Source organism: Solanum dulcamara, chromosome 7, assembly GCF_947179165.1.
Source record: "Solanum dulcamara chromosome 7, daSolDulc1.2, whole genome shotgun sequence".
Lineage (NCBI taxonomy): Eukaryota > Viridiplantae > Streptophyta > Magnoliopsida > Solanales > Solanaceae > Solanum > Solanum dulcamara.
The window spans coordinates 1,966,729-1,987,572 of NC_077243.1; the positions used below are offsets into that span (position 1 = coordinate 1,966,729).

At 32.3% G+C, this 20,844-nt stretch overlaps 2 protein-coding genes across 2 annotated transcripts; one reads left to right on the forward strand and one right to left on the reverse strand.

Annotated features, from left to right (window-relative positions):
• Window positions 1-1,453: 1,453 nt before the first annotated feature.
• LOC129895991 (hexokinase-1) lies at window positions 1,454-7,160 on the forward strand. The gene is made up of 9 exons (XM_055971797.1): window positions 1,454-1,915; window positions 3,073-3,223; window positions 3,311-3,493; window positions 4,182-4,256; window positions 4,398-4,553; window positions 4,650-4,748; window positions 4,847-4,977; window positions 5,716-5,797; window positions 6,590-7,160. The coding sequence occupies exons 1-9, from the start codon at window positions 1,644-1,646 to the stop codon at window positions 6,932-6,934; spliced, it is 1,494 nt and encodes a 497-aa protein (XP_055827772.1). The 5' UTR covers window positions 1,454-1,643; the 3' UTR covers window positions 6,935-7,160.
• A 1,235-nt stretch (window positions 7,161-8,395) lies between these two features.
• LOC129896089 (auxin-responsive protein IAA26-like) lies at window positions 8,396-11,662 on the reverse strand. The gene is made up of 6 exons (XM_055971912.1): window positions 11,479-11,662; window positions 10,974-11,382; window positions 9,611-9,885; window positions 9,190-9,337; window positions 8,726-8,790; window positions 8,396-8,621 (listed from the first exon to the last, which is right to left on the reverse strand). Exons 2-6 carry the CDS (start codon window positions 11,315-11,317, stop codon window positions 8,599-8,601), a joined length of 855 nt encoding a protein of 284 aa, XP_055827887.1. The 5' UTR covers window positions 11,318-11,382; window positions 11,479-11,662; the 3' UTR covers window positions 8,396-8,598.
• Window positions 11,663-20,844: the final 9,182 nt, after the last annotated feature.

Here is a 20,844-nt window from a genome sequence, read left to right on the forward strand (position 1 = left end):
TATGTTGTGATTATGAGTTTATTTTGGACATATGAAATGACTATGTTGATGTGAGATAGAAAAAATTATTGTTGTTGTCATGTTATTATCGTGAATCATATGAACATGACTTGATTGCATTGGTTCTGATATACTGTGCTGAGACTGAAAATAATATGAACCAAAAGGGTCGGGCCACACGCTCCGTGACAGGTATTATGAAACAAAGGGGCCGGACCATACGCTCTGTGGCAGGATATGTATATTGAGGGGACGGGCCACACACTCCGTGGCAGGTGACATGGACAGAAATGTCCCCCATGGATTTCGTACTGTAATTCAGCGGACGTGTACCGATAGGACAGACATGCATCATCTCATTGCATTGCATCGCATTTTGTTGATATTTGTGAATTCGTGTTTACCACTTATTGCTCTGTATATGTTGAATTTGACTTGATATGATTCACTTGATAAGACTACCGATGAATATTCGTAGAATGTATTGTTATTATTGTGTAGAGTATAGAGTTGGGCTGGTTTTATGCAGGTTGTAGTTGAGGAGGTTCAGTTAGGATGACATGATTACTTGTATCTATCGAGATATGCTTTGTTTTAGTTATCCACTTGCTGAGTACCGTGTTGTTTGGTACTCACCCCTTGCTTCTACGCTTGTGTAGGTTGTAAGCCTGGACTTACTTGATCTTCTCGCGTTTTATATCACATCCGAAGCTATCATCTCGAGTGTTGAGGTAACTGTTACATCCATCTAGCGGACACCTCTCACTCCTTTAATATGTTTTAGTCCTATTCTCGAGACAAAGACATTGTGACTGTATTTTTTTTCATACTTCGGTAATGTATTAGTGGCTTGTACACATGACAACCAATCTTAGGGGAATTTGAGTTTGTTTTATGTGTTTTTGATTAAGTTAAATTTTGATTTATTTCATTTTCTTCCGCATTTATTTTTCATTGGGTATTAAGCTGACTTGTCTCGGTGGGTTGAGATGAGTTCCATCACACCCGAATTTGAATCGTGAGATTTTGGTATTAGATATTTTTGGATCGAAGAAAGAAATTATTAGTCAATTTCTTACCGGTAGGTCTTGGGTTCGAGTCACACTGGAGGGGAAGTGTGGAAACACTATAAATCCTCCAAAATGGGGGGTAAAAAAAAAAAAAAACAAATCAAATCTACAATGTACTCAATTAGTTATTATAAATTAACCATAAAAAATATAATAATATATTCAGGCTATTATTGTACTTTTACTTTGCAAAAATAGGAAGATTGTTTCTCCCTTAAATAAAGCAATTCATTAAACATAGAAGACATTTTTTTTACTGTTTTATCATACCAACCACCAAACATATAAAAGAGTTTATTTTTGTCATTTTCTGTTTTAGTATTAACTCTCATTAAAAGCTAAATTATGAAAATCTATATTGGTAATAAATAGAGTAAATATATCCTCATCCATTCTGCAAATTAACCTTAAATTCCTCCCTTTTTTCTCATTCAATTACTGAACTCTACTTTGATCCGATCTCCTTCCTAACGAATTATTATTTGTCCTTAAAAGGCACAAATCTTTCTTTTTTTTAAATTTTTTTTCTCAGTGGACCAACTTTTTGCCAACCTCAAATTCCGGCCAAATAAAATGAAGAAAGCGACGGTGGCAGCCGCCGTGGTTGGCGCAGCAGCGGTGTGTGCTGTGGCGGCGTTAATAGTGAACCACCGGATGCGGAAATCTAGCAAATGGGGTCGTGCTATGGCTATTCTTCGTGAATTTGAGGAAAAGTGTAGAACCCAAGATGCAAAGCTTAAGCAAGTCGCTGATGCTATGACCGTCGAGATGCACGCCGGACTTGCCTCTGAAGGCGGCAGCAAGCTCAAGATGCTTATTACCTACGTCGATAATCTACCAACTGGGTTCGTGCTCTTTTTTACTCATTGCTTCTATCGATTGAAATCTAGCGGTGATTTGTCGTTAATGATGGGTGCCATCAATTCATTGGTAGAAAGAAAAATAATGAATCTCTTTTTTGTTTTGATGACTAATAGTTATTAGATCATAAAGTCACATTTCTTTATTGATTTCAATTTTTTTTCAACAAAGAAAGTTACTTTTATAACTGTTACTTGACTAACCATTTGAGAAATCTCAAAATTGAAACTTGATGCTCTCCGGTTCAGCTCTAGTAGATTTTAAGAAACCAAAAGATTTGGGGTCTTGGGGATGCTGTGTTGAACTTGATTTGTCAAACGTACTGTTCCAAAGCATTTTGGATTGAAAACGCGCAAATTACTTAATTGAAGGTTAAATATGCTTAGTCGAATATTACAAGGATCAAAATAGGAATGTTGCAGTAACACCGGAACTAAAAAAAGGCTATTTTGCTTCTTCTTTTTTTGGTTTAGGATGATCTCAGATTAAACTTTAGGCATATATTCATAATCTCTAGTCAATCGGGACAAGCTTTGGAGAGTATGAATGTACTAAAAAAACAGTCTTTCTTAATGTTGGTTATGTTTTATATGTCAAGTATTGGGGAGTATTTGGATATATTTTCCGTGAAGTTGAGGAAGTTGGAATGTATGAAAAAATCAGTCTTTCTCTACATGATACTTGTATTTTCTCGTTTTCTACTGTTTTGCATATCTTCCGTGTATTATTAAGCTACTCAGTGAGGTACTATGACGTTGAAAGAGCTGTAATCCAGCACAGAGAAACTTTATTAGCAGTAACTGAATTTTGCTCACTATTATAAAGTTACTCCTCAAATTCCCCCGACATCCCCTGGACATATCCTGAGTTGAAATTGATGTGCTGAGCATTGTCATTCCAATATGCGATTGAAGTAAATTTCTTTGCAGTGGTTATGATGTGTGATTTGCAGCTATTGTTCTATCCAGAATGTCAGTATTACGGTGCTCTTTTAAACTGCCAAAAGAGTCAACAGCCAAGTTGTGTTATCAATCATATTTATTCAAAGTGCTTTGAAGTATTCTGTATGGTTGCTGGTCTAAGCCCATTATGAACTGAGGATATGCTAAATGTTTGTTCCATCAATACCCTTTTAATTTAGTGATGAAGCTGGCGTCTTTTATGCATTGGATCTTGGTGGAACAAATTTTCGAGTATTGCGAGTGCAATTGGGCGGAAAAGATGGTGGTATTATTCATCAAGAATTTGCTGAGGCATCAATTCCTCCAAGTTTGATGGTTGGGACTTCAGATGTAAGTACTTGACCTGTTGAGATGTTGTAGCCTGCTATCTTGATGAACTTTGTTCCTTTCGACCTCTTAAAATTGACATGATTTCAGGCACTTTTTGATTATATTGCGGCAGAGCTTGCAAAATTTGTTGCTGAGGAAGAGGAAAAATTTCATCAGCCTATTGGTAAGCAGAGAGAACTAGGTTTCACCTTCTCATTCCCAGTAATGCAGACTTCAATCAACTCTGGGACAATTATGCGGTGGACAAAAGGCTTCTCTATTGATGATGCGGTAGGCATTGTCCTTGCTACTTTGTGTTTCCTGTTTATTGTAGTTCCTTGTAATTCTGGCCATCCACTCTTTGCAGCTTGGTTGTGTTCTTTCCAATTTGATTTCAGATTATTTTCTACTAGTTCTGAAGATTAACATATATAGAGTGAACGGTTTGGCTATCCTAGTACTGAAACAACCTGCTGATTTATATTTCAAAATGTGTTAGGCTGAGATGCTAAAATATGTTTGGCCTGAAAGAATACTTTGATAGTAGAAATTTTAAGATTTCATCAGCATATATGGAAGCAGTGTTATCAACGCTGCTGATAAGTGCTGAATGTTAGGTGCTACCTAAGTTTGGTGCTTCTCTTTGTAGATGGTTTCAATACAAGCACTATCAAGTTTTGCATAGGAAACTAATCACTAAATCTAGATGAGAAATAACTGCATCACTCCATCTGAATCATAAACTTCAAAACCATATGTTTTCTCTCATTTCATGTATCACTTAACTGCAATTTTTCCAGTTCCGTAAACAGTATCTTTTGTGCGTCTAGTTATTTTTTGTTGTAGTACTTACACACACACACACAGAGGCACTGTTTTATTTAATCGTCTGCGCCTTTCTTTGCTAAAATGGGCACTTGAAATGTCCTTTGCATAAAAGCCCAACGGATCTAAGTTTGTGCTAGTTGCTTGGACATAGGTTGGCCAAGATGTTGTTGGAGAACTCACAAAAGCTATGAAAAGAAAAGGCGTCGATATGCGGGTCTCAGCTCTGGTGAGTTCATCTGGTGCCACAGAATATTATTCCTTTTAAGAGTGTATGAGAGGGAAAAAAAGGATACTGATAGAAGTACTTATCAGAAAAGCATGCTAGTACTGTTTAGTTGTAAAATATTGATTAATGTTTTAATGAAAGGTGAATGATACCGTTGGAACGTTGGCTGGTGGTAAATATACGCAAAAGGATGTAGCTGTTGCTGTTATCTTAGGTACCGGGACCAATGCAGCTTATGTGGAACGTGTGCAGGCAATTCCAAAGTGGCATGGTCCTGTGCCCAAATCTGGTGAAATGGTTGGGATCTTTTCAGTAGCTATTGATCTGCTTCTCTCTCACGCTCTAATACTGTTGCAGAAATAGTTGCTAAATGCATCATGTGTTTCTTTCTAGGTTATCAATATGGAATGGGGTAATTTTAGGTCATCCCATCTTCCCTTGACAGAGTATGATCATGCATTGGATAATGAGAGTTTGAATCCTGGTGAACAGGTGCTTGTTCGTCTATTTTTGTAACTTCTTATTGTAGGCTGGCTTTATGTTGCGATTATGTAGATGCACCTGAGGAATATTTCCATTCATCCTAACAGATATTTGAGAAGATGACCTCTGGCATGTACTTGGGAGAAATTTTACGCAGAGTTCTACTCAAGATGGCTGAAGAAGCTGGCGTTTTTGGTGATGAGGTCCCTCCAAAGCTCAAGGATCCATTTGTGTTAAGGTACTTCTTTGTAACTTAAGAATCTGATGAATAATCTTTTAAAGCTAATTGCTTTATTAAACACCTAAAAAGCACATCCAAGGGTGGCCTTGTGGTCAATGAAGTGGGTTGAGAACCATGAAATTTCAGGTTCAAATCCTAGTGGAGTGAAAAACATTAGGTGGTCTCTTCCATCTGTCCAAGCCTTTTTGGAATGCAGGTGGGAGGTAGCAAGTATCTTGTGGAATTAGTCGAGGTGCATGCAAGCTATCCCGGATACCACGATTATTAAAACAAATAAAAAAACCTGAGAAACATCTTCATTAATTCTATGCACAGGGCTGAAGTCCTCATATGATCAATAAGCTTGGCAAATCCTTTTTCACCTCTCTAGTGGACTGTTGGCTTAAGTGCTTGTATATTGATTTTCACTTTGTAATTAGATGAAAATCTTGCAAGTCAATATCGATTTCTCTCTGGAACATGTCTGGATAATAATGAATAAAGAGTGGAACATGGGCAGATTTAAGTTTCGAGGAAGCATATGTATTTACAGATGTTTCTGGATGATCAAATCAGTCCTAAATAATGTGATGGTATTTGCATTTAGAAATCCTTCCATGTAATTGAATTTTAGTTTCTAATTCACTTGCATCACATGTCCTTTCTAGTTTTCGTGGTCCCTGAATGTGTGTCTTGTTTGTCTGTTTATCCAACATTCAAACAGCTCCTCTGATAAAAATGTTAAACAATATGCAGGACCCCTGATATGTCTGCTATGCATCATGACACATCCTCTGATCTGAAAGTGGTTGGTGAAAAGCTGAAGGATATATTAGAGGTAAATATTGTTGTCTTTGGACCGTTACCAAACAAAGAAATGTTGCTATGTCTTTATACTGTAGAAAATAAAACAAGGGCCTCTTTTTGGTTTCCTCATTGCCTATGGGTACAACATATACCATCTTTCCTTGTAGAGTAACTTTCAGGAGAATACACGGTGAACAATATCACCTCTTCAATTCTGTCACTCATTGAAACAAAGACTGAAAAAGTTAGAACAACAACAACATAATACCCAGTGTACTCCCATTAGTGGGGTCAGGGGAGGGATGGTGTGTATGCAGCCTTACCCTACCGGGACAAGAATGATCTTGTTGTTTCTTCAACAATTTCTGATCTCTAGTGGACCTCTTAGTAAGATTCGAACCCAGATGAAGTTCTAAGTTCTAACTATCTATCAGAGAAAAAAGAACGAACGGATCTTGTAGGATTCCCAAGAAATTCTTTCATTTCTTTCGGAAACAGATGATTAATCATCTGCATGTCACGTTCCGTGAATAGCCAGGACATTGAGGAACGAACCAATAGACCTAAAAACTGGATAAATTTCTCTTGCTGTGATCAAAAACTGAAGAAGTATCTCTGTATTAGATAGTGATGAATTAAATAGAAATTTTCGCTGGCAGTAAATTGCAAGGTTTTAGCCCCTAAGATGACATCAAACAATAAATCGATACACGTATACAGAAAAATTATTCGACAAAAGTGCCTTAATGATAATCAAATATGATAACTGCAGGAAGAAGAGATTGAAGCTATTTTAATATATTTTTTTTCTTCCGCGATTTAGATATCTAATACGTCCTTGAAGACAAGGAGATTAGTGGTTGAGCTGAGCAACATCGTAGCAACACGTGGGGCAAGACTTGCAGCTGCAGGGGTATTGGGTATCTTGAAAAAGATGGGAAGAGATACGCCTAAGCAGGGTGGTTCAGAAAGGACGGTTATAGCCATGGATGGCGGGTTGTATGAGCACTACACAGAATATAGGATGTGCCTAGAGAACTCTTTGAAGGAATTGCTCGGAGAGGAATTGGCAACGAGCATTGTTTTTGTGCACTCCAATGATGGTTCTGGCATTGGTGCTGCTCTTCTTGCTGCCTCTCACTCACTGTACCTTGAAAATCAATCTTAGGAGTGTGACCAAATCCATTTCATCTTGCTAGAGGAAACTATCTATAGCCTTTACTTTTTTCTCTCTAGCGTTTTCCTTTATTTTCTCTCCTTGATTGTACCATCAAATGAAGTTAATAATTTTCCCCAGCAGCTACTTTTAACTTTTATCACTAGGAAAGTTTTCCTAGAAGTGCCTCCATAAGCACAGAATTTTCAATGGATAAAGGATGATTTTCAATCATTTACTGAGAGCGTACAGAATTTTCATCGATTGATTTTTAATTTTATCATTTTTCTTTATAACAGTCCTATAAGTTGTGTGTACTTCAACTAATTCATCCCGTATATATATACGGACATAACTTTACCAACAGAAACTAAGAATTATGTTTGGATTTGAACTTGGTGTTTGAGATTGTTACCCCAAACTCTTTGATTCCAACCTTTCTTCAAGTGTTGCTCCTTTGCTGTGGCCTGTGTTCAGAATGATGGAAGAGTCCAATTTATTTTGTACAAATTTGGAAATTCTTTCTATCATTATAAAAGGAAATTATGTTGTCCTATAGAGTTAAAACTGTATACAAAGGATCAATAGATCACATATTCATATCTTTTGTAGTTAAAACATATATGAAAGAAATGCATTTTGAGATCAGGAAAACTAAAGAGTAAAAGAGAGGTAAGTGGTGAAATATTGGAATAAGAAATTCTGTAATTAAATGATGGAATGTGAAGAGTGTCAAGCAAATATTTTTAATACTATATTCCATAAAAGTCACCCCACTTGGAAGTGAAATTCTACTAGATTTGTTGTTATAATAGACAAAATTCCTTCTTGTTATAATAGACAAAATTGTGATGTTTATGCAAAATTATGAAACTATGGTTCTAGTTAGGAGTGTCAAATGAACGGGTTGCGTTAAAATTGAGAGTATTAAAATAAATTGAAATAAAAATCGGGTTGGATCATTGACCCGCCCAAATTTACTTTGGGCTCAAATAGATTGGGCTCAAATTCAGGTTGGGTCATGATCAGTCCAATTTGACCCACTTAATTTCAATAATTTTAGCATATTATTATATATCTTTTATAACCAGAATTTCAACATAAGAAAATAAAAATAAAAAATTACAAATAGGTTAGATTAATCCTAAAAGATATAAATTAGATAGTAATTCATACCTTTAATATGAGAATATACATTACACCAATGCAAATAAAAAGCCTTAAAACGAGTTGAAATTGAAGATTAAGTTAGACTCCAGTGAAAATCTTTTAAAATAAGTTAAGGCTTGAATGAGTTGAAAAATAATCCAATCTAAATTATCTTGAATCCAACCCATAAAAGTTTGAACAGATTGGATAATTTACCTATATTTAAGCTCATTTTGACACCCGTAGTTCTAGTGAAGGGCTAATCAATGAGAGAACAGTTTAGGTTTTAATTTGTAACACCATTAGAACTTGTAGCACAATCAATCATAAGAAAGCAATAATTCTTTTGCCTTTCCAAAAACACAAATATTAGCAGCAATATTCATAATTAATTTACATCAATATTTTTTGCTTCTGCAACCTATTTCAACAATTAAAAACTTCAAATTCCATACAAAACATGTCACTCTTTTCTCTCAGATATGTTGACTCTACATCTCGTTAGCTCATTCGTATCAGTAGGTTAGCTAATGCTGCTGCTTAGTTCCACCTGAAACAAGCAATTTAAAGTGCCAATTTTAGTTCTCAAGTTTAATTTGGAGCAAAGGAATTGTAGTATAAACAAATCAAATAGAGTAACAATTTGAAACTCACGTGTAAGTGTAGATAGGTCAGAGCTTTTCAACACACGCAGCCTTTTCACCGTGGACACAAACATGCTGAAAATGTCCCAAGTTGAAATATTAGAACAGACCGATAAAATAACTACAGGAATAAATAGTAATCTTGAAGACTAATAATCTCCAAAGTCAATACTAAGGTCACCAAATGCCATATACATTTAATTTTTTGGCTTGATTTATCAGATTACCATCATGACTAGAAGGCATTGGAGCTGCCACTGAGACTATGACACATTATTAAAAGATTCATTTTTTTGTCCTATATATGTAGGATAGCTAAGAGCCTAGGAATTCTTTCACAGTAAAAGAATAAAAGATATCAGACAGATAAATGTGCAGCTAAATGTAATACAAATATCAGAATATTAAAAGGGAAAACAATAATTTAAGTGAGGGTATCAGATTCATAGGTAGAGAGAGATCTAAAATGCTTACTGCCAAGGGACATCCCCAACAAGCATCCTGTCACCTTCATTATCCTCATATACAAGAGTATATTCCCCACTTCCGTCCAATAAACCACTTATCGCTTTTTCCCCGTCTTCCTCCTTCTCATTCCCACCAGCAGATGGATCATTTTGAGCTAATTAACAAAGCAGCAAAATGAAGATAGAATTTTTAAGTTCAAGAACCCTTCTTAAAATCAAGATTTTTAATGGTTAGGCACAAGTCACATGTTCAAACATTTTTAAGTTCGAGAACCTTTTTAAAATCAAGATTTTTTAATGGTTAAGCTCAAGTCACATGATCCAAGATCAAGTATATAAGTAGGGAAGGGTAAAGGGAGAGCCCATTATCCACAGAGTGCGCTAAAAAATAAACATTTTAAATTGCAAAGAGTAGATAATTAACTAACCTGCAAGAAGGCCTCTAAAAAGTTGATCAACAGCAGAAGAAAGCTTGTCATAGCTGTCATAAGCTTTGAGATCTACTTTCCTTCCAATAGGAATACCATCCATGTTGATCTTAACAAATAATCCTTTCTGACAAATTTCCATTGGTTTTTTGTTGGCACTCTTACTTGGGACCACATTATGTGACTCAACTGCAGGTTTCACAGAGCTGCTACTTGCAAGATTCTTCCTAAATGAACGAACTGGAGGCCAACCTACTACTGGTGCTGGTGCAGTCCTTTTATTTTTTCAAAAGAAGCAACAGCACAAGTTAGTCTAAAAAACAATATACAATAGCCCCACCAACTTTAAATTATAGCCGAAAGCAAAATTTAAACCACCACTAAGACAACTCTCACAAAGTCATTTTTGTGTGTACAAAATTAGAGGCCGCTCGGTTCATGGGATTAGGTGGATTATCCCGATTCAAATTTTGAAATTAAATTAATCCCATGTTTTGTTGAAGTTGAAGGTGTTAGCTAAAATCAGCATGGGATAAAGGGTTATAGTCAGGGTTTTGATCGGGATATCCTGGTTTCAAACCAAATGGCCCCTAAGTTTTGTTCGCGGTATATTGATTTTTTACGCCTACTGGTTACATTGACACTATAACAAGTAAAAGTTGATATTGCATACTTGAGAAGTAGAATAACTTGCAACAATCCTAATTTATTTATTTTGATAACCGTGGTGTAAGAGTCAGCTTGCATACACTTCAACTAATTCTACATGTTACATCATCTAATGTTCTAGTCTATGCTAAAGACCACCTCAACCCGGTATGTTGACCATGAGGCCACACCCTTGGGTGCGGATCATAAATTGTAATAGCCTTTTCACGCGATCAATATATATAACTTAAATCCATGAAAATATGCTAAAATAAGGAATGAATTTCCTGAATTTCTGGTAAATGAAAAGTTGTGTATACGGAATGATGTATGTTATAACACGAAAAGGATATTGTAACAAACAAAAGAAACCCGGCTCCTAATATGATTCAACAAATTTGCACAACATCACAAAAATAGCTAAGGCACGGAATAGATTAAAAAAAATCATTTGCTTGACTAATATAACAAAACAAAATAGCATTACTGTAGATGTTATCAATAATGACCTTAAAATATAAAATAAAATTCAATTTGTATTTTTTTTCCTTCAAAAGTAGATGCAATGAATAAAGAAAGCAAGATGACATTACACTATAGAATAGACAATATTATTACTTAGGTGAAAGAAAACATTTGTTGCATGGACCACAGTAGTGAATATCCTCTGTCAAAAAATTAAAAAAAGGAAATAAGGGGCAAAAAGCTGAGTTACCTTTTCTGAGCGCTGTTATGCACAGTAGCTGTTTGTGAAAATGCTTTTTTCTTCTCTGTGCTCTGTACATCTGCTGTTTTGGTGCAGCCTGTCTGTGGTGATTCCTGTACCTTCAGGCTTTGGCTCTGTGCCGTTGATTGAAGCTGAAGAAATGAAGAAAAATTCTGGGCATGGTTACCCTTTGAGATGTTGTAACTAAATGGAAAAAGGGTTTCATCTTTTTCACTACAAGACCAGTCTCCGTTTGGAGGACCGAGCCTTAACTCAAGCTTTTTTTCTTCAGAATTTCCATGATTTGTTTCTTCACCTCTTCGTATAAGCCATTTTCTTGAATAACCTTCCATTTTCTACAAGAATAAAGAAATACTCGACCAACTCTGTTTGATAATTCCACCTAAAAAAAAACTTCCTGCATAAAAACAAAAATTGTTCTGGTCACATGAAACTTCACATTGAAGAACTTAGGAAATGTAAAGATATGGAAAGATGATGATACTTGTTATACCTTGAATCTCAACCAAAGCTTACAAATACCCACATATTGATGGGAGGCAAAAAAAACTCTTATGTCTTGATGAACCCACAAATATGATTAACTAATACTTTGTCAAATCAAGAACCCAAAGAAAAGAAAAACCACAAAGACAAAGAAAAACTAATTATAGAGTTAATGAGCTTGAAGAGTAAGACTACAAAAGCATATGAGAGATAATGGAGAAGATGTAAATAGAAGGAAGCTAGAAAAATGAGAGAGAGACTATGTATATGTATATGTATATAGGGGTAGAGGAGATTCTCTTCAGTCCCTTAAAACAGCAAAACGGAATTGGAGCATAACGCACGCAACCACTAACATATTTATTTTGCTGTTTTTTTTGGTTCAATAAGCAAAGCGTGCTGTGCTGACCACCCTTTTCACCTTTTTCCCACTTTTCTGACTCAACTCTACAGTAAACCTATAAGATTATAGACTTATTAACACACTTCCCTAAACATCCTTAAGTTGCTTTTTTTACTTAATTGAATACTAATGTATTTAATGAGTGAAAGAATTTTGTAAATATGCAGAAAGTCAAGCCTCATCTCACTAAAAAGAAGTGTTGGTTGCTTCTAACAATGAAAATTTAAGTAAAGTAAATTAAGATTAGAAAGTGACTTCATCCCTAATTTAGGGAGACCTAAGCCTAATTAATACCAAACCCCGTTTACAAAAATAAATATTGCTATTAGTTTATGAATTTAACTTTATAAAGAATCCTTTTTCTAACGAACTATTAATATATAGTAATAGAATTTGGGTGATTTATTCAATCTCAAATAAGTTGATTTTGCTATATAAATATTTATTATTCATGTATTTCTAATTAAGTTCGACTCAGTTCATCGTTATACGTTACTACTATATAGAAGAGGCTTGAAGCACACAGCTCGTGATTGACGTGCCTGCTTGAGCTGTGTGCTTTCAAAGGAGTTCACTCCAAAAAAATCAATTTTTTCTGTTTTAATTTAACAACAATAACATTCCCAGTGAAATTCTATAAATTGAGTCTGAGGAGTGTAGAATATACAAAGACCTTACCACTACCTCATGGAGATAGAGAGACTGTTTCCGGAAGACCCTCGGCTCAAAAGTCCCTTCTGTTTTAATTTAGTTATCTTATTTTCTTTTTTAATTCGCTATATATTTATTAATTATGTTAATAGCACTACAAAACACAATAATATCAATTTAATCTTTTTTGTTATATATTTGAAAATAACTTAAAAATATTATGAATCACAATAATTAAAACTATAAAATATTTCACTATCTAATAAGATAGTACAAGCAGACAACTCTTCAAATTTTAAAATACATTATATATTTGAAAATTACACTAAAATTTCTATAATCACAATACTTAAAACTTAAAATATTTTTAAAAACATATAAAAATTATGGTTGACTCTCTATCGATGTCACATAAATTAGTACAGATGAAAGAACATATATGATTTGAAAATTACGTAAAATATACTTTAAATCACAATAATTAACAACTAAAAATATTTAAAAATCATAAAACAAAAATTGACAACTTAAAATATTTGAAAAAAATAATTAAAAAAATTGGTTGACTTTCCAAATTTCATCTGTGTCACATAAATTAAAATATAAAAAGTAACATATATTAGATTTGTGCTGGTGCGACCTCCTACGTTTAGTATAAAAACAAAAGTTACAAAAAAAAAAGAGTTTAGTAATAATAATAACAATAACATTTCTTTATACTTTTACTAACATATAAATCTAGATAATTTTAAAATGATCCTAAAATCGTAATAGGTTCTAAGTCAGCATACTAACAAAATTAATATATAAATTCATCATAATTTGACAAGTTTTATATAATAATCCTATATTACAGTTTGCAACACTCCTCCTTAATCCGTGTAATATTTCAGGGTTTTTTCTTTTTTATATATATAGAATTTGAATGTACTAAATTAAACTCGTTGTATATGGTAGTACTAGAGAAAGACTTGTAGATGAAATAGAGATAAAGACAGAAACAGAGGAGGATTTGCATGATCCGTGTTTTGGCAGTGTAATAAAAACATGCAGATCCCATGATTTTGTCTCCTTCCCAATTTGATTCTATTTTTACTGTACACACGCTACCTAAAGGCCTTTTGATTTTTGAAACCTCCCAAAGGCCTTTCACTGTAATAACATAAATTTCGACAATAACAATAAAGTCAGTATAATCTGATAAGTGGAGTTTGAGAAGATAAGATAAGATGTAAACAATGAATATCCACTTTCTTTATCCTTGTATGGGATTAACTATGTGAATGAGGTCGCACAAATAGAGTTACAATAACGTAATTTCCATGATCGCCATTAATGAAACCCACATTTTCTTTTGATTTTGACTAATTACCGTATTTTTGTGAAATAATGGAACAGCAAATTGTTTCTCAAAACTGTTGTTAGTCCAATAAGTAGGTAGTATTTTTTTTGTTGTCTCCTTTAAAGTCAAGCATTATAGCGTCCGTGTGTCAAATGCCTGTTTACTTTCTTTAATTAATTTTAATTTCAGTTTAATTTTGACAGTAGTAATAATTACACAAGGTGAGAATAAAGCTCCACGTCACACCTTTGAATTTAGACTAGTTTTAGGTACCTCACGTGTGGGTGTATGGCCTGGCTTCTAATTAGTTCAATGGCAAGAAACCTACCTGCTTTGGTCTAAATAATTTGAAAATGATATGTATGTATGTTACTCTCTCTCTCTCTCTGTCTATATATATATATATATTAATTAAAATTATATATGTTGGTCAAGCAAGGAATTGTAAGCTTGTACCAGTTGTTGGTGACATTTTGGTCGTGTTTTTCTTCATGAGCCTACATTTAATATGTCTCGTCATATCACCCCCTAAAGTCGATTGGTAAGTATACCCAATTGACATGACCGGTTTTATATAATAATCAAATTATGATCACAACAAATGCAACAAAATAAATTCCTAAGATATTAATAGGTAAGAACAAATAAAGTTGAGATGAATTAATCATAGCACGAAACATTTGTTTGAAACTGAGAGTAATTGATATGGACGATCATTAGAAAAATGAAAATGCACTAGTTTGAACCACTTATTAAGGTAAAAAAGAATTATATTTGATAAGTGGTAAAACTGAGCGCTCCTGTAAAGAGTTGACCCATCGAGATTTAGTGGCAAAACGAAAGCGTTTGGTGTCAAGTTTCCAAATATTCTTGGGTAAAGTTTTGATGAAATTTTATCATGCGTTTGGCACAAGTTTTTCTAAGTTTTGTTGAAATTTCAAAAAATATTATTTTGTATCTGTAAGTCGTAGAAATTATTAAAAATACTCATAAGTTTATGAAATAATTGATAACAATCAACAACAAAATAACAATATGAGAAAGCGCAATGCATTAATGGAATTAAAAACAAATTGTTCTTTTTTCTCAATCTTGTTACTCAAACTATTCTTTTTCGGATTAGGTAATAATAAACTATTCTTTTATAAAATCCTCCCACATTCTACGAACAATCTCTTCCCGACAAGCTTTCATTTCAAGATTAGATGACCGAGAAGACGAATATTTTATCAATATTTTTATTTTCACTCAAAAAATTACGTAATACGGCACAAGCAACTATTATTTTCACCTACATGTCTAAGTCATAGTTGTTCATGCCTTGTCGTAATATTCTGAATCTACTTTTCCACGCACCAAATATTCTCTCAATTACATTACGCAAAGAAGTATGTCTATAGTTAAATAACTTTTTGTCATTTTTAGGCTCTCTTTCACTTTCCCTCTAATCTGGCAAATGATATCGTATTCCTTTATGTGGAGTTAGAAATTCTTTTATATTTCGAAGACCAGCATAAAAAAGTAATATTTTTCTATAAAAATTTAAAAAATGTAATTCAGATGATACTTATGCTTCTTTTTGTTTTCTTCCTTTCTAAAATATTATCAAAAATGAAATTACTCATTTACATACCATGTGGTGGAAAAGAAAAGTTATTCAAAAATGAATAGTCAGATTATTTATTAATAGATAGAGGGATTATTTAATGGTGTTGGTTGGCCACATTAATGAAATAAGTTGATAGATAAATATTAGTTAAAATTAATAAATAATAAAATTTTTATAAAATATAAAAAATTGGGATAATTTTAAAATTTTCCAAGTTTTTAAATTCTAATTCTTTTGAGAACTTGAAATATTTGCCAAATATATTTAATAAATAATGACAAATTATATGAATAAACATTAGTTCCCAAATTTTCTTCCAATTTTTTTTTTCGAAAATTATTTGGGGTGAAACAAAGGTGGCGTAGTGAGCAAAGTGGAGAGGGATGTTTTAATGCGCAATATTGCAAACACGTGAAGAGAGTGGATTTGTTTTTGGGGATTTGGAAGAAAAGAGAGTATTGGATTCTATGTGTCTGTCAACTGCGGCAGCTCAACTGTTGTCTGTGGTGTTTGGATACTGAACAACGCCACCTCTGCCTTTCTCGTACTTTTCACATTCACATTTCATTTTACGTGTTTCCTCTCTCTATTTCTTAAAGCGCACAACAATTTCGACACCATCTTTTGTTGTTTCCAACCATGAAACACCCTCAACAACTATTAATGCCTCTATCATATATATATAAATTAGTTATCGCAGAGACGCTCTCGAGTCCAGATTTATTATAGGTGAAGAAATCTTAGTTATCCACTATGCCTCTTAATGGTATCCACAACTCTATTCAGCTCCAGAAAGTAAAACTTGTGATGCCTCATTTTATTTTACGAATTAGTAGTGAACTCAATTGTTACATTTTTTAGTCTACCAATTTAAGAAATAAATAAAATCTCATATAACTTATGTCAATTCCGATATAAAAAAGAAAGTTTCAAAATACACTATTCTTTCTTAAAAATATGTCAATCTTTATCATAATAAATAATAGTAATAATATAACAGTGTTTAGGAGTATGAAATTCTTTTTCCTTCTCTCGAATTAATTAGAAGAATTTCTATAGTACTTCTTTCGTTTCAATTTGTTTGTCTTATTTTTAAAAAAAAATCGTTTCAAAAAAGAATATCTTTTATAGCTATTTCTAATTTTAACTTTTACATGACATGTTTAGTATTATGAGATTAAAGAATAACTTTAGTTTAACATCACAAAATTCAAAAGTTATCTTCATTTTCCTAAATTTTATTTATCAAATTAAAATCAAATAAATAAATTAAAACAACGATAGTATATCAAATGATTAGATTTATGAGAGGGGAAGTGTGAATGATTTTCAATGTGATGGGGGATGGGGGCAAGGCGTGATCCTAGGGTCAAATCAGAGAAAGCATGAGAGTGTCCTCGACGAGCCCAGCCCCTTTTTAGTCCTACATGTAATCATAGTTATGGTTTGTTCATCACAAATGGAGTTTTTATTGCAACTTAGACATGGCGCACCACTACAATTTATTTTAATTATTAATCTTAATCTTTTTTGGTATTATTAGTAAATTTTATTTTGTTTTAGTCTATTAGATATTTATTTTTAAAGAATTCATACATTATTATCTAATAAGTAAATTTAATATGTTATTTGATCAATGCATAAAATCTATATTTTTAGTTTGTTAATAAAAAAAAGTCCACTCATTTATGAGCCCGTTACCTATATTTTTCTTGCATTTTTCAACAATATATTATATTTTGATTTTTTGTAGGATATTTTATTCGAATATCACTAAATATATATATCCCATCAACAGGTAACTATGATTAGCTTATTCTTTTTTTCCATTTTTTTGGGGTCGAAAAGATTGATTCAATGTATCCTGCCAATTACCTAATACTAACAATTATTTTCATATTGTGACCTTACCAAAAACAATAAAATCAAACAATTCTTTCGTGCTGGATATTTTGTTTTCTACTTTAAGTGAGTCATATTCGGTATGATTATACTTTAGGCAATGTGTAGGAACCCTGCCTTCTTTTATCCACAAATTCAGCTGCCACGATGAAAGAAGATTGTTCTTTTTGCTAAAATCAAATTATTATTATTATTATTATTATTATTATTATTATTATTATTATTATTATTATTATTATTATTATTATTATTATGTCACATTCTTTTTCTTGTTAATAAGTTTGAATGAAAGTCCTTTTTTAATTAGAACGGAAAACGTCTTTATGAGGAGTAACAATTTATTAAATAGAATGGAAAGATATGACCTATAATTGTTACACGTCAGCATACCAAAGTAACAACTTTTATCCTTTAATCATACTTTAAAGTGGATGGCCAATCATATCATATGCTTCCATCCTTAAAGACCAATTGATCGATTATATAATACTTTCCTTACAAGGTTAAATTAAACATATAAGTAGTGAGAAACATAACTACGTTGTAAGATGACACAATCAACCTAAGATCTTGTTTTAATTAATTTTAATTAGTATATTTGAGTTAGTTGAGATTAAATACTTCATAGTCTCATCCTCACATCACAAAGTTGGTCTGAGTTGAGAAGCGAGAGAATATAATCCATCTGTTTTATATTGGTTGTCATTTTTCACTTTTCGAAAGTCAATTTAATTTATTTTTTAAAATTTAATTGGATTAAATCAACACAAAATTTTATAATTAGAATTTTAAATATTATAAATTATAATTTTTTACATATTAATTTACTAAAAAAATATATTTTTAAAATATTAATCAAAATTAATATAATTTGATTATCGAGAAACACATTTCATAAAGAGGCTGCTGGGGAGTGCCGACTGCTGTTTCTTTTGTAGAAGCAAAAATATTTTGGCCACGTTTTCCAAATAATTAATGAGACTATTGCATACATTTGGACAATATGAAAAGAGGACCCCATAGCTTTTGTAGCACTTCATTCATAGTAATATAATTGGTGTGGGGAACACATTTGGCCCTTGTTACTCAACCTCACTCCTTCATAAAAGTTTCGTGGTAGACCTCATATATAGCCCGTTTGGATGAGCTTTAAAAAAATATTTTTTATGTATAAAGTGATTTTAGAACTTTAAAGTACTGAAAGTTATTTTTATAAATAAGCAGTTGACTGTTTGGATAAAAGTGCTTAAATGAGAAAAATGATGTGAATTTTAGGGTCAAAAGAATAAAAAAGTTAGTTTGAAAATTTAGTTAAAATATAAGGGATATAAAAGTAATTTCTATGATCAAAGAAAATGACTTTAAGCACTTAGAAAAAAAAAGTTAGGAATCCTAACTTTTCATTTTTGACTGACTTTAAAAACTTTATGGCTTAAAGTTAGCATTAGGCAAGTACGTCCAAAACCTAAAAAAAGGTTTGGTTTTATCCAAACAGGCTCTTAATCTTGATGTTTATCATATGTGGATCTATCCGTTTCACACTTTCAATATATTCACTATTTTGGATATAATGCTCAATATTTACCACTCATTTGAATTATATCATCAAGTCAAATGTGGTGCAACATTCATCCTAATAGAGGTTTCAAATTCTAATTAAAAAAATTAATACTTTTAGTCCCTTAAATATTGTTAAATGATGATTTTGATTTGTATAGTTTCTATTTAAGTAGATTTAATTTTTAATTAATTAATTGATAAGTGCACTTTTGATTTCTTTAACCATGAATCTTCACAAATTTAACAAATTACTATGTGTGAAATTATTAAATTACTGATGTGTTATGTAATATTTTTATTGTTGCTCCATTTAAAGGTAATATAGTTCTAAAATAGTTTAATATCACATATTTTCCTTATAAAGGTACCAAAAATGTTATATTTTGTTAATTGAAGGTTATATGTGCTAACCCAATTATTAATGAACAAAAAATTAAAATTTATTAAAAATTAAATGACTAAAATGCAATTATCCCTTACGATAATGATATTTTCTTCTTAATAGGGAAGGTTAACACTTTAGCTTCCAGCTGATTGCGTGAATCTAGATTAATTGAATTAGTGAGCTAACCAAAAATATCCCATTCAGAGGCCAATTTAATGTAACGTAGCGGCGGGGGGGGGGGGGGGGGGAGGGGACTTTTGTTGAAAACTTACATACATTATATATGTAAATTTTCTTAATTATTTTACATGCTTACATTTTTATATTTTGAATTTTTTACATTCTGTTTGGATGGTTGTTAAGTATTATTTCATAATGTATTGTATTATATCGTACTGTATTATTTTAATTAATACAACGTTAGTATAGATTATACTGTTCCTTGTCGTTACACAATGTCACACATCTGAAATTTGAATGGTAAACCTAAAAGAAAAGTAGAATATAGATAGAGCTATTATGAAAAGGTATGATAAATGATATAATTGAATTATTAAATAATAAATACAGAAAATATTAAGATAACGACGAGATCATATCAAATCGACCGTTACACAAAATGAGTCTTTTTCATCATTATCTAAGGATGAATTTAATACAATATAATTTAAATAATAATCAAAATAAATATTATATTTAAACTAACAATCAGGGGCGGAGCTACAGGGGTGCGAGGGGTTGCAATCGAACCCCCTTCGTCGGAAAATTGCATTATATATATACTGCGAATTTTTTTATTCATGTACAAATATTATTTTTGCATCCCCTTAACAAATGGAGGTTGTGGATCAATGGATAAGGTGTTTGTGATTGAGCCCGCCGTCGCGGGTTTGATTCTTGACATTGACACATTTTTTTACTTTTTTCATCGAGTTCCTTATTTTTTAATTTTTTTGAACCCCTTTATCAAATATTCTGATTCCGCCCTGCTAACAATACAATCCAACACAATATAACAACCATCCAAATAAGGTGCTATTAAAAGTTTGGCTCCGCCTAGGGTGTAATTCGTTCACTCAACTAAAGCCTTAAGCGTCGGATGAACACTAATTACTTTTTTCTTCACTTCACTTATTGGCCTCTAACCACTCCATCACTATCCCTAAAAGATACACTAAAGAAAAGAGATGTAAAATAATAATAATAATATTCGATATGTCCCTTCCCTTTTTTTCTTCTTTTTTCACGTTTTTATGTCATATGCTGCTCTCCATTTTATATGTAAAATAAAAATCTACAGCGTTTTCCCATCACAACCCTACTCCTTTCCCCTTTTCCAAGTGTCGAATTCCTCTCCTTTGAACAATACTTCTACTAAATTAAGTCTTTTTTCTAACGATTTCTTTTGCAAAAAAAAAAATTAAAAAATAATAATAAACTAGTTTTTAGAAATTTTTGTGAATACACGTATTTTTTAATTTAGGACGATAAAATTCAACAATTTCAATTTCTTTTTTATAG

Coding starts and splice junctions, on each gene's coding strand:
- LOC129896089 (XM_055971912.1), bottom strand. CDS start 11,317: ATGGAAGGTTATTCAAGAAAATGGCTTATACGAAGAGGTGAAGAAACA. Junction 9,886..10,973: donor CATAACAGCGCTCAGAAAAG/GTAACTCAGCTT, acceptor AAAAAATAAAAG/GACTGCACCAGCACCAGTAG. Junction 8,791..9,189: donor GTTGGGGATGTCCCTTGGCA/GTAAGCATTTTA, acceptor GGACATTTTCAG/CATGTTTGTGTCCACGGTGA.
- LOC129895991 (XM_055971797.1), top strand. CDS start 1,644: ATGAAGAAAGCGACGGTGGCAGCCGCCGTGGTTGGCGCAGCAGCGGTG. Junction 3,224..3,310: donor TGATGGTTGGGACTTCAGAT/GTAAGTACTTGA, acceptor ACATGATTTCAG/GCACTTTTTGATTATATTGC. Junction 4,978..5,715: donor AAGGATCCATTTGTGTTAAG/GTACTTCTTTGT, acceptor AACAATATGCAG/GACCCCTGATATGTCTGCTA.